We start from the raw sequence: 13,406 nt of genomic DNA on the forward strand, positions 1-13,406 counted from the left end.
AACTAACTTTTCTTTGTTTCCTGAGAGAGAAGCCTTCTGTGGACTTTGTTCATGACTCATTTAACCTCCTCCCAGGCTTGCAAGCAGAAGCATTCCTTGGGGGCCACAGTTTTCATGCATTATCTGCAGATTGGCAATCCTGTTCTCTTTGTGGCATCTGTTTATAATGCCAGGGGTGCAGCACTTCAACTAACCACACAACAGCTGAATGAACATTCTTTGGTGTAGTGCCTGCTCATTACTAGTTTCTGCCCTTCAATTTTCTTTTAAAACAATATCGTTTATAAATAAAGAAAGTAAAGATTTTCACTAGCAAGAGAGAGCTGAATCTACAGTATAGCAAATTAAAAACTAAAGATTTTTAATTTCTGTAAGACACTTTGAAAGCAATTTAAAATTAAGTCATATAAAAGCAACCATCTGAATGTACTATGACTACCTCTTAATAAAATAAGGTCCATAAAGCTACACATAATCCGCTTTTAAAGGACCTAAAAGAGAAACCTGCAAATGTACAATGTTCTTCTGCTTCTCCTACACAAACACACTACTGAGAGCTAAAAGGAACATTTCACTAATTCTCAATGTAAGAAGTGTCAACATGTGTTGGGTGAAAGGCATAGGGATACTCTCTCGGCCTAGACACACAGGGGAGGGCCTAGACCCTGCTCCAAATATGACAGACATTGAAGATCCCCCATGGAAGGCTTCGCCCTCCCTGGAGAGCAGAAAGGGGATGGGATGGGGGTTGTTTGGAGGGCAAGGGACGAGGGAACTGGGATTGACATGTAAAACAAGCTTGTTTCTAATTTAAATTTTATTTTTTAAAGATTTATTTATTATGTGTACAGTGTTCTGCCTGCATGTTGCCTGCAGGCCAGAGGAGGGCACCAGATCTCATTACAGATGGTTGTGAGCCACCATGTAGTCGCTGGGAATTGAACTCAGGATCTTTGGAAGAACAAGCAGTGCTCTTAACCTCTGAGCCATCTCTCCAGCCCCTAATTTAAATTTTAAAAAGGAAAAAATTAAAAAGAAATGGTGTTTTTTATCTCTGATCATGACTACCTGGGCAGATGTATTTCTAAAAGCATTACTTTCACTCTGCTCACATGCTTCCACCATGCCTGCTCAGCCACAGCACTTAAACCTTCTCCATGACTTTTGGTTTTACTGCTTCAGCTCATGAGCTCTCTAAAATCTCCAGTAAAAACAACTAGACAGTAAACTGACTGCTACACACAAGGACCTAAATTTGGATTCCCAGCACTCACATTAAAAGCCAAGCAGAGTGGTGCACAATTGCAAGACCAATTCTGGGGAAGAGTAGACAGGCCAATCCTGGAACCCAACAGGATCCAGTCTAGCCAGTCAGTGAGCTCCAGATACATGGGAGAAAACATCTCTTAAAAAATAAGATGAAAACCAACTGAGGAAGACAACCAACATCAACCTCTGGCAATCACACACCACCACCACCACCACCCACACATGCATACACACATGAACCAAACACCCTCACGGAGCTCTTGTTTCACTGGGGTGGGGGAGGGGTGTTGAAGGAGTTAGAAGTCAGTCTGGGCTACACGGTAAAACCCTGTCTCTTTAAAATAAAAATAAAAATCTAGTCCTTAACTAGTGCCTTATATATAACTAGTGAATTTGCAACTTGTCAAGTGCAAATGAATTTCACTTAAAATGCTGAGAAATATGAGTCAGCATTATTTCCTATGTTGGTTATGTCTAAGATTAGATTCTACTGCAGATGTCAACATCAAAGATACACAGCTACAGACAACCAATGAACATTGGTGCTGTTTGGGTAAGTTTATGGGGTGTGGCCTTGCTGGAGAAAGTATGTCACTGGCAATAGGCTTTGGGATAGTTTGAATGAGAACGTCTCCCATACTCATATGTTTGAATTCTTGGTTCCCAGTTGGTGGAACTGTTTGGGAAGGGTTACTTGTGGCCTTGTTGTAGGAGATGTGTCACTGTTTGAAAGCCTCACACCATTCCCAGTATGTTCTCTCTGCTTTGTGCTTGTGAGTTCTAAGCTACTACTTCAACCACCACACCTGATGTTGTATCTGTCACTTCCCTGGAATGATTGACACTTCTCTCTCTGGAAGCACAAGCCCAAATAAATCCTTCTTTCTATACATCACTTTGGACATGACGTTTTACCACAATAATATCAAACTAAGTAATACATTGACAATCTAGCAAAAAGGAGAAGAGCCATTCAATGAGCAAAATTCCTAGGAACAGGAAACCCTCCTGAGCAGTTTCACTGTCGGACATTCACCTTCCCTAATATATGCAGATAGTTCACTCCAAAGATGAAAACAATGCAATCCATCTTCATAAGAATACTGCAAAGTACTGTATCACATTACTCTTATAAGGGAAAAAAAGGGAAATACAAAACAAATAGTAGCTAGGAGCACAAGTTTTACAAGTAGACTATGGGACATTAAGGTTTTAGAAGATGTTATAATGTAGAGCTGGAGGAAGGAATCATTGGTTAAGAGTGTTTGTTCTGGGATCATATGAACAGGAATTAAAATCCCAACACCTAAGCAACAAACCAAGCAGCAATGACACGCCTCCTACAGCCCAGATGGGGTAGATATAGGAGGACCTCTGCAGCTTTCAGGGTCCCAACCCAGGCAAGATGCGAGCCCCAAGTTCAGAGAGAGACCATGCCTCAATGAAACATGCTGAGAGTGATAGGGGGATGCTCAACATCCTCTTCGGACCTCCAATCCAAGCTCATAAGCAAGTATGGATATCAGCATGCATGCATGTGCGAGCACACACACTGTATTACAGAAAACTATAATACCCCAATTCTATCTCTTCATGTGCATACAATACAGCCTCTTAACACATAAATTTCCCTAAATTCACTATGTAGCCAAAGATGACCTTTCTTCTGCATGTTTCTCAGAGTGGCCTTAAACTCATTAGACAGATAAAGATATCCTCCTATCTCCAAAAACCAAGTTTTAGAACTACAGTTATATGTCACCACAAGGCCTGGCTTTCTGTGGTGGCAGAGAACAAACTCAGGACAAGACTCATGTTAGCAAAGCAGGCACTCTAACAATAGAATTACATACCCAGTCCCCATGATTTTTCTTCTCTTATAATGGAATAATGATGAAGTTGGGAAGTATACCACAAAATGCTGTTTGGTCATTTATAAAAATTATATACCATCTCTGTAAATAATAAAAAGTATTTGAAGACTTAACCTTACTTTTACTATAATAAACAGTCTTGAGTTAACCAAAATAATCAAGAATGAAAACACACACACACACAAAAAAAAAAAAATCAATATCACTAAGCTCAAGAAAGCACAGTTATTAGAGGTACTTAACTCATAACAAAATATGGTCCTCTGTTTTTAACTATAGATTAAAATAAAGCTAATTTTTCTTCTTCCAAGGAAATGATAGTCCAATTCATATAAAGAAAACTAGCATAGCATGGAAATAACTCAATACAGAGAAACCTCATTAGTTTTGATTCCACTAATTAATTCTGAGTTGATGGCTACCCTTGAAGTCTGGATTAACAATTTAACAATAAGAACAAAGCAAATGCCTAGCCTATTAATTAAGAAGGAAAAAGACCATTCAAGTACTACTTAGGTACTAATTTTGATTCAATGAGTAGAATTATGATAAATAATTCTTAGATATCTATTAATTAAAGCACTTAAAAGATTTGCTAAAACACAATTAATATGTTCTTATCTGTCCTCAGAATTATTAAAAAAGCACTTCCTAAAAATATCTAACAACGCTCTTGACTTAGATCCAACTTCCATTATGAGTAAGTTCTAGAGATCATAGCACTAAATATCTACTTCATGTATAATGACTAATTCTATATCCTATTAACAGCACTCATTATTCTATCACTTCAGCATGGAAACACCAACTGAAGATTATTTAACAATAACAGTATTATAACAAGATAATGTATAAAACATTTGATGGTATAATTAAAATGATTATACAAGTAAAGCATGGTGACTCATATCTATAATCCCAGGGCTTGAGAAGCTGAGCCAACAGGAATCTGAAGAGCTCAAGACAAAGATAGGCTATATAGAAAGATCTAGGCTGGCATGGTTATAGACACACAGAGACACACATAACCAAGATAACTCAACTGAAAATGTAAAACATTTTCACCAAAACATATTTGGAAAGATTTCATGCTCCAAATTCTTTTGATCATTTGCAGATTTAAAATTTTTGGCAGGGGTGTATAAATAATGTGCATCTCTGTACAAATATGTACATTATAAAACATACATAAACTTAACTTTTTTTGGTTTTTTGAGACAGAGTTTCTCTGTATAGCCTTGGTTATCCTAGGATAACTCAAGGCATAAATTGACAAACATAAAATGGGATTTTTAAAAATTACTATGAATACTCATAATGACATTAGATTAGCCAATACCACAATAATTATCATTATAAGGTTTCACTGTCGATAACAATGGATACTTTATAGAACTATGGCCTTTGACTATTCTTCCAGTGTGTTGAGTGAAATTGCCAAATAATGAGGAAGACAGCCCAAACTGGACAATCTCGTCACCAAATGAATCTTCCAGTCCTGGGATTGGTCACATCTAATTGAGTTGTTGGCCAAAGGGGTTCCATTGGAACCCCTAAACAACCCAGGCTGTTGCCAAGGTTGCTCTACACAAACTGACAGAAATGCCCCTTTGATGAAGACAATACCAACACAACTCATTAAACATGCGTAAGTCAAAATGGTACCGACATAGAGACATAACCCCTCTATTCTAGCATCTTTGGTACAGGAAGGTACTCTGCATGCTACCAAAAGAGAAATATAAACACCAACACACCAAAACCCTTTGATCTACAATGCTGTCCAGCATGTAAGATATGCCAGTGCAATAGTGGCACAAAGCTTGTGGGAGTGACCAACCAATATCTGGTTTCACTTAAAGCCTACTCCACAAGATGGAACCCATACCCAACATTGTTTTGGTGACCAAGAATCTTAGACTGGATAGCCCAAGGATCAAGGATAAAACCAAATACCCAAGAAAGAGAAAGAGAGAGAGAGAGAGAGAGAGAGAGAGAGAGAGAGAGAGAGAGAGAAAGAGAGAGAGAGAAATAGCAATAAAATGACTCCTAATGACATTTTGCTATACTCATAAATGAGTACCTTTCATAGTCATCATCAGAGAAGCTTCCTCCTGAAGCAAATGGGAATAAATAGAGACCCTCCAGCAAGACATTATGTAAAAATTGAGAGACCTTGAAAAACTCAGTCATAAATGGGATGTCTTCATCAAATTCTTCCCCTTAGGACTCAGGGAATCCCTCAGTAGGAGTGGCAGAAAGAATGTTAGAGCGAGAAGGGATGGAGGACACAAAGAAAACAGTGCTATCTAAATCAACAGTATAGATCCACGTATGAACTCACAGAAACTGAGGCAGTATGCAGACAGCTTGCTTGGGTTTGCTCCAGATGGGGTCCCAGAGCTGAAGGAGAAGTAGACACATACCCCAGCCCTAACCCAGATGCAAATTTTCATTTGCAAATGTAAATTCAATTTCCCCCAAGGGAGTCTCACTGGGAACACAAACTAAAAGGTAGGCTGAATTCCCAACAGAAGATGAGCAACCAAAAATGTACTCAATGGCATCTTTAGAGGTTCCTAGTGCCATAATGTCACATGAGGGCTATTCCCTTTTTTATTCTTTTTAATTTTATCATATTTTTATTTTATTTATACTTTTTCTTCTCTCTTTTTATCCTACTATTTGCATGCACATACATGCACCCACACATATATTACGGCTTCCAGTTTATAGTGATTTCTGAATGTGCAAATGGGTGGGCTTGTTTTCTTGTGCTTTCTCTTGTGCTTTTTTTTCCTTCTGTTTGTTTGCTTTATCCTATTCAAATGTGTTAGCTTTTTAAACTTTTTATTTTATTATTATACCATAGAAACCTTTTTGTTTTCTAATAAGAGAAAAAGGGTTTGGATCCAGATACAACGGGAGGTGGGGAGAAAGAGAGGGAGAGGAAACTGTAATGAAGATATGTTGCTGAGGAAAAAAAAATGATACAAGGAAAAAATAACAAATCTTTAAAAAAAGAAATAGTCAGGCAGTGGTGGCGGTGGCACATGCCTTTAGTCCCAGCACTCGGGAGGCAGGGGCAGGCAGATCTCTGTAAGTTCGAGGCCAGCCTGGTCTACAGAGCGAGTGCCAGGATAGGCTCCAAAGCTACACAGAGAAACCCTGTCTCGAAAAACCAAAATAAATAAATAAAAATTAAAAAAGAAATAACATCTACCAATATTTTCCCTGCCAATTGTGACAGCTATATTGGAAACTATACAATATAAGGCAAGGCAGGAGGACCATGAGTGCTATGCCAATCAGGGCTACATAGTGGGGTATTATCTCAAAAACAAACAAATCCTGGCATGGAACTGATAGTGTACTCATCTACCATGCATGAGACCTTGAATTTAATGCCCAGAACTGAAGCTTGGTTTTGCTTTTTAATGGAAGAACTATATAGCGCAATCTACCAATCCCTCCCGTAAACAATTTAGCTAGAGACACACTTGGGAGACAGCTTCTGGATAGCTACAGCTACCTCTTTGTGACAGTATGTACTATATGATTTTTTGAAATTAGTGATGGTACCACTGCCCATCCATGTAAATGTTCATAAGCTCCCATTTACTAAGAATTAGAGGAACCAATAAATAGTTCTAGTATTTCTTTTCATAATCCAATTGAAAGCCTCAACTTCTGCCACCACTAACCTTAACTGATCTCAAACCATCGATTCCATTAAAAAATGTTTCAGTGCTATAGAGAATCTGTGCTGCATGGACTGAGCAACCTACCACTGACAGTGTTTTATAGGTCAAAATTCTTCACAATATTAATTATATGTTGATATATTATATATACATATATAATATATATTTTTAATGGCCTCAAATGCTATGTTAAAAGTAAAGGGTAACAATGAGCAACAAGATATTTAGTCAAAATATTCTTTTTTATGAAAAAAGTAACTGGGGTAAAGACAAGTAAAAAATATTGGACCAAAACATCAAGACAAATATTTAGTTTTCAAAGAAATCTAATCCTAATACTTAAAAAGGTTCATTGAATTTGCCAGTAAATAATCCCCTTCTTCAGTACATTAAGGCTGAAGAACAGAATGCCACAAGCTATCTTGGTGTCTGAAAGTCAGAACATACCACCTGGGGCATCCAGTCTGACCTTACACATTTTAAAGCATTCCCAGAAAGCTTCCATGTAATGTGTTCTTAAGCATGAATTACAGAAATTACAGGCAGCTAGTTCATCCCACCCACTAGCTCCCAAGGGAGATAATTCCACTTTCTCATGGATTGCAAAGCAAACAATATTAATTTTTATTTTCTAGTTTGGCTACTTCGTTTCCTAAACGAGGTTACTTCATTGTTTGCATTGTTTGAGAAGCAGTCTTGTATTTATCTCAATAATTTTCTCTTTGCATAAATATCCTCAAAATATATTTCCACTCAACCGTCTCTCCTTTTAAGTATACCCATCACTAGAAAGCTGTAAGTGACCAGCTACTTTTGCTCATGAATCAATCCCACTTGTCTCTTACTCATTACTTCTTGTACTTCCCAGAACTCTTTCTTTAGAACATAATTGTGCCTTTAAGATGTCTTTACCATTCTAAACATTCTACCTAAAAGGAGAGTCTATGAAATTAAATATTAATTTCATTTCCATACTTGCACAAAACTACCTCAAAACAGAATTTTTCCAATATCAGAAATGAAACTTTTATCGAAACAAAGGAGCAGGTCCATTACTTATTTTACGAGATTATATGAGCCAACCAAAGCACTGTCTAACCAACTACATGAATACATTACTTCCAAGGATAACTTTAACATCCTACTTTATTCTACATATGTGTTTGTGTGTGTGTGTGTGTGTAGTGAATACATAGTTTAACTATATATATTTACACTATTTAGTATAAACATAGTATATATACATATATTTATATTTAAAATAAAAATATAAGACGGGTAATTAGACTCTCCATCTTTATTCAAAATCAACAAATTAATATGAATACTCCATACAAGATAATACCAGAGAGTCATTTAAAAATAATATAGTGATTATGTTATATTAAGAGTGAGAATTTTTATTCTCTTTTTTTTTTCTGAGACAGGGTTTCTCTGTGTAGCTTTGGAGCCTATCCTGGCATTCGCTCTGGAGACCAGGCTGGCCTCGAACTCACAGAGATCCGCCTGCCTCTGCCTTCCGAGTGCTGGGATTAAAGGCGTGTGCCACCAACGCCCAGTGAGAATTTTTGTGCTTTTCTCATCCCAATTATATATAAAAAAAGAAAAAGTTTCATAGTTGTTTTTAATCCATTCACTGCCTTACTCAAGCTTTATTGAACATTTTAGCAAGGAAGGGATTCCAAGCTTAAAAAATCTAAAACTACACCCCCCCCAAAAAAAAAACATTCCACATAAACTAAATTACATAAAACTAAAAATATCTGTAGGTTAAAGAAGTGAAAGGTAGCTGGATGGGGTTGGCACAGTGCTCTGGAGGCAGAGGCAAGTGAATCTCTGAGTTCAAGGCCAGCCTGGCCTATAGAGCCCAGGACATCCAGGGTTACACAGAGAAATCCCTTGAAAAAAAAGAAATGGCTCACTAGCCATTCAGTCAAACCAGAATGGTTAGTTTCAGGTTCAGTGAGAAACCTGATGGTATGAAAACAGTCTCAAAATATAATGAATAAATTATAAAGAGAAAAAAAGGGCATTATAGATAATTACAATTTTAAGTTATTTATGCATACGAGTGTTTTGCTTGCATGTATGTATGTAAATATAGCAGGTGCATGTGGAGTTTGATCAAGGAAACCAAAAGAAGACATCTGAACCCCTGAAGCTGAAACTACAGATGGTTGTGATCTGCGGATCCTGGGAACTGAAACTGGATCCTCTGAAAGAGCAACAAATGCTCTTCATCACCAAGCCATCTCTACAGCCCTGAAAATTTCATTTTAATACACTGTAGCAGTTCTGCTTCCTGCTTTTGATCAATTTATATTAAAATGTTTCTTTTGCTTGCTTCAGACACCAAGTTAGGTTTATAAGCATTACTTTGAAACATAACATTCCAATTCAATTAACAACAAAATTCCAAACTCCAAAATGTGAGAAAATGCTAACCAGGAAAAAAGCTTTCAGTCCTTTCTTTAGAATAAAAAAAAAAAAAAAAAAAAAAAAAAAAAAACTTATGAAAATGGAAACCTAAGACTCAGGGAAGACTGCAGAAGAGGAGGAAGAATATTGTACAGCCAGAGAACCTGGATGCCCGTTGTAAATAGTGTCTTCTAGATATAATGGAGAAATTACATCCAAAAGATCTGACAAAACAGTTGCCACCTGCATAATGACTATGTAAGTTGACATGTCAATATCGACAGGGTAAATTTCACAGGGTCCTACCCATAAATGGAAACCCTACAGGCAATTAATGGCTGCTGAAAGAGAAAGAATCAATTTTTCCAGGAACAAGCTTCCTGATAGGTTATATATTCCCAAGTGCTCAGCCTTAAACATGTGTACATCCAACCAACACTAAATGGATTCTGTAAGGTAGGGGCGTGTGTGTGTAACAATTTACAAGGAGGAGGTCATGAATTTGAAAAGGAATAGGGGGTGTAGGAAGAGCTGCAGGGGAAAGAGGGGTAGGTATGATGTAAATACAGTGCTCATATATAAAATTCTAAAAATTATGAAAAATTCTAAAAATATAAAGAAAATCTAATCTGTTCACTGTTCTTCCTGGCTGTGAATATTTGCCAAACTGATACACACTTAGTCATATAAACTATTCATAATGTCAGACCTGTACCTAGGAAATAGAAATCCACATTGCCAAATGAAAGCACCAATACTAATGATGACACAAGATGCCTTTAATAGTGTTTTCACAAATCCATGCTGCCCCCTTCTGGAACATAAGTTCCATAACATAATAAATTTTTAAAAGTTCTTTAGCTAACATATTAAAGAATTTCTGTCCACATGCAGAAGTATAGCAATGCTACTAATTGTTTGTTAGTTTTTCAAATATTCTGCTGTAAATAATTCTACTAACAAAAAAGCAGCTCTGACAATTTCATCATCAATGTAAGTGAGAAATAAATATTAGGCTCATACTTACCAGAAACAAATCAAATCTACACTTTAAAAAGCCACATTCTCCCCAGCATTCAGGAGGCAGGGACAGGTGGATCTCTGTGAGTTCGAGGCCAGCCTGGTCTCTAGAGCGAGTGCGAGGACAGGCTCCAAAGCTACACAGAGAAACCCTGTCTCGAAAAACAAACAAAAAAGGCCACATTCTCTGTTCCATTCCATACTTTCTCCCTTTACTTCAAAAAGTAAACCACAGTCTAAACTTGGAACTTACCCTTCCATTTCAATTTTTATTCGTGTACCACCTGTGTGTGTATCTAGATGAAAATATGCAGTGAATAAAAGCGCATCACATAACCATGTGCAGAAACATTCTAAATTCAGCTGCCCCCTTCTAATGAACATCAACCAGGGAAATGTAGAAAGTGTGCAGTGACATCTACTTCTCACGGAGGAGATATTCGACTGAGTTACCTACCCATGTTGTAAGATTTAGCTTTTTTATTGCTACCTATGCTGTTCATTTGCTTTCTTAAGGAAAATATTTTACAAAACACTCCTGATATTTTAGAAATTTTTGTTCTTTTAGGATTTTTTCCAAACACTAGTTTCCTTCTCTATTGATAACCTATGTGAGAACAAAAAGCCTCAGGTCTTGGTAAGTATGGATGCTAGAATTTATAGCAAAAGGAAGTATTGAGTAGCAGAGAAGGCAATGTAAGCTGGTAGAGGGAAGGTATCAATCAGAACATTCTCGTGTGACCCACAGTCCTAATGAGAGAGGCCAAGAAGTCATCTTCAGCTGTGGCACTGGGGGTGTTGGTAACAGTTCCCTTCCCTCTCTCTGTCCCTCTCCTTCAGATCCCACGGACATCTAGAGCACCCTTGTGGTTCTCTCTGCCTAGATTTCAGATGTCAATAAATCACCCACGTCAACACTGGATAGCTGTTCAAATCTGGAAAACATTCTATTGTTATTCATTCAGTATTGCTTAGATTTTTCAGGTTTCAAAATAAAGTGAATCCAAAACTTATAGCTCTGTAGGGTTAAAGGAGAGCATTTGAAAGGGCTGGAGAGATGGCTCAGTGGGTGAGAGCACTTTCTGCACAATCCTAAAGACTCAAGTTCAGATTTTTGGAAAAAGATATCAAAATATACAGCTCAAAATAAAGTAAGGAAAGAATGACTTTTTAAAAACAGATAATAGAAAAATAAGCACATCTTAATTGTCTTTTGAGACAAGTGCTTGAGTGAGGAAAAACATGCCTTCAGACCTTGTTCTGTTAGGATGGCATCAGTCTATCTGGCAAAGCAGAACCACTGACTTCATCCCTATCTAAGCTTGAAAACAATGAATACTTTGACTTACCAATGTTTCCTTTTCCCTGCTCATAATCACAGTTTAAATAAATTACATCAACAAGTTCCTAAGCGCACTGCATCTACCAAAGTGCATGCTCACTGTCATTTTCATTAGACGGACTCAAAATCAATGGTATCAGAGATCATTTGGGGAGATTTTTAAATTGCTCTGAAACAAAATTTGCCAATTCATTCAATAAGCATTCTCTAAACTGCTACTAGACACATGTCATATAAGAAAATTTTGTTGACTCCTGTGATATTTCCTTTAAGTCACTGTGGATTCCATTTACATGCCTGACAGCAACAAAGCCCCCTCTACCATAGAGAAATCATCAGAAATAAAGCAACTTACACTACAGTTTTCAGGTGGGACCAGAAGTTGCGTGATCTCACCCCCATGAACACAGAAGATATGTTTCATTTCTCCAGAAAATATGTCCCAAATTATGACGGAAAAATCCACACCTCCAGAAATAAGGTATCTTTGGTCATAGCGAGCTGAGACCTGATGGGGGTACAGCAAGCATGTGACTTTGTTCCGATGGCCACGGAGAGTTCTGTGAGGGGGCCAACCTGTGAAGGAGGTTGGGAATTCAAACTTGGAAGAGTAAAGTCTTCACAACACTTCTACCAGCAAACATAAATATCAGAAGAGCTGTAACTTTACTTCTAGGACTGGCATGCAAAGCTCAGTAGCACTTACTTACCCAAGGCTAACAGGCCCTTAAAGCAAACCTAGTCTATGTGCAAATGTGCTATACATGTCAAATTGTCATGATATTTTATAAACAATAAGTACACAAAGAAATAATATAATTCCCATATTTATAAAAATAGAAATGAAAATGTTGCTATATTGGGTTACAAAACATATATTATAGTAGCTAATTTCCCAAGTTATATTTAATGTTTTATCAAATGTACATGAAACTACTAACTGGACTTATAACTATACCAGTGGGTTTTATTTCTTAATGTACAGCATAGAGATATTCTCAACATCACAATTCTCATAAAACGCAGTGGGCAAAAGAAGATCTTCAGTATACCTCTTCTGAGCATGTGTTCTCCTTGCAACAGCTGAACTATAGCCGTTTGGGTGGCAGGTACAATAATTATGCTTCCATCTTCCCGGCCACAAACAAGTCGTCCATGGGCTGGTATGTAGACGCTCGCAGTCACTTTAAGAGGTTCATTGCTGTTGGGAATCACACTTAGCTGATCTATGATTCCAGCAGGACCAGGCTTCAGTTTGTCAAATGCCTCTTGTAAACTAATACAAGTTGTCATTTTTAGCCCTGTAAAGGTTTGGTGTCATATAAGATAAATACATTTATGTTAAAAAATAATACCATTAATTAAAGAATATAGATTGATTCAGTAATGTACCAAAAGTTACTTTCATCAAATATAATTCTTAGAAGAAAATGATACATAAGTATTTTCAATTTTGTTGTGATTCAAAGTGTTATAATAAAAGAATTCTGGATTTAATGCTCAAGATTTGCTATTACCTTCATCACCTTCCTGTTTATCAGCTATGTCTGATATGTTCCAAATATTTAACCTTCCAGAAGAATCGCCCTGAATTAATAGCTTATGCAAATATTCCTTGCATCCATAGAAGAACCGAGTAACAGGAGGACAAATTACCAACTGCCAAAAGAAGAAAAAAAATCAAGTGTCTTTAGCTGTATTGGAATCAAATATTTTGTAGATTAACGTGTTCAGATAAAGATGTTTGATGCTTTGATTCATACCGCAGTTCTAAAAGTG

The 13,406-nt window shown here is 37.1% G+C and overlaps 1 protein-coding gene across 3 annotated transcripts in view; it reads right to left on the reverse strand.

The window, feature by feature from the left end:
* The window catches only part of Wdr7 (WD repeat domain 7), a 267,663-nt gene that overhangs the window by 225,656 nt on the left and 28,601 nt on the right, over positions 1 to 13,406 (reverse strand). For all 3 annotated transcript variants that reach the window (XM_027402761.1, XM_027402760.2, XM_035440121.1), the window contains 3 exons: positions 13,145 to 13,286; positions 12,680 to 12,928; positions 11,983 to 12,203 (listed from right to left, as the gene is read on the reverse strand). In XM_027402761.1, coding sequence (XP_027258562.1) covers positions 11,983 to 12,203; positions 12,680 to 12,928; positions 13,145 to 13,286 — 612 coding nt within the window. The remainder of the gene's footprint in view (positions 1 to 11,982; positions 12,204 to 12,679; positions 12,929 to 13,144; positions 13,287 to 13,406) is intronic.

Source organism: Cricetulus griseus, chromosome 2 (genome assembly GCF_003668045.3).
Source record: "Cricetulus griseus strain 17A/GY chromosome 2, alternate assembly CriGri-PICRH-1.0, whole genome shotgun sequence".
Taxonomy (NCBI): Eukaryota; Metazoa; Chordata; class Mammalia; order Rodentia; family Cricetidae; genus Cricetulus; species Cricetulus griseus.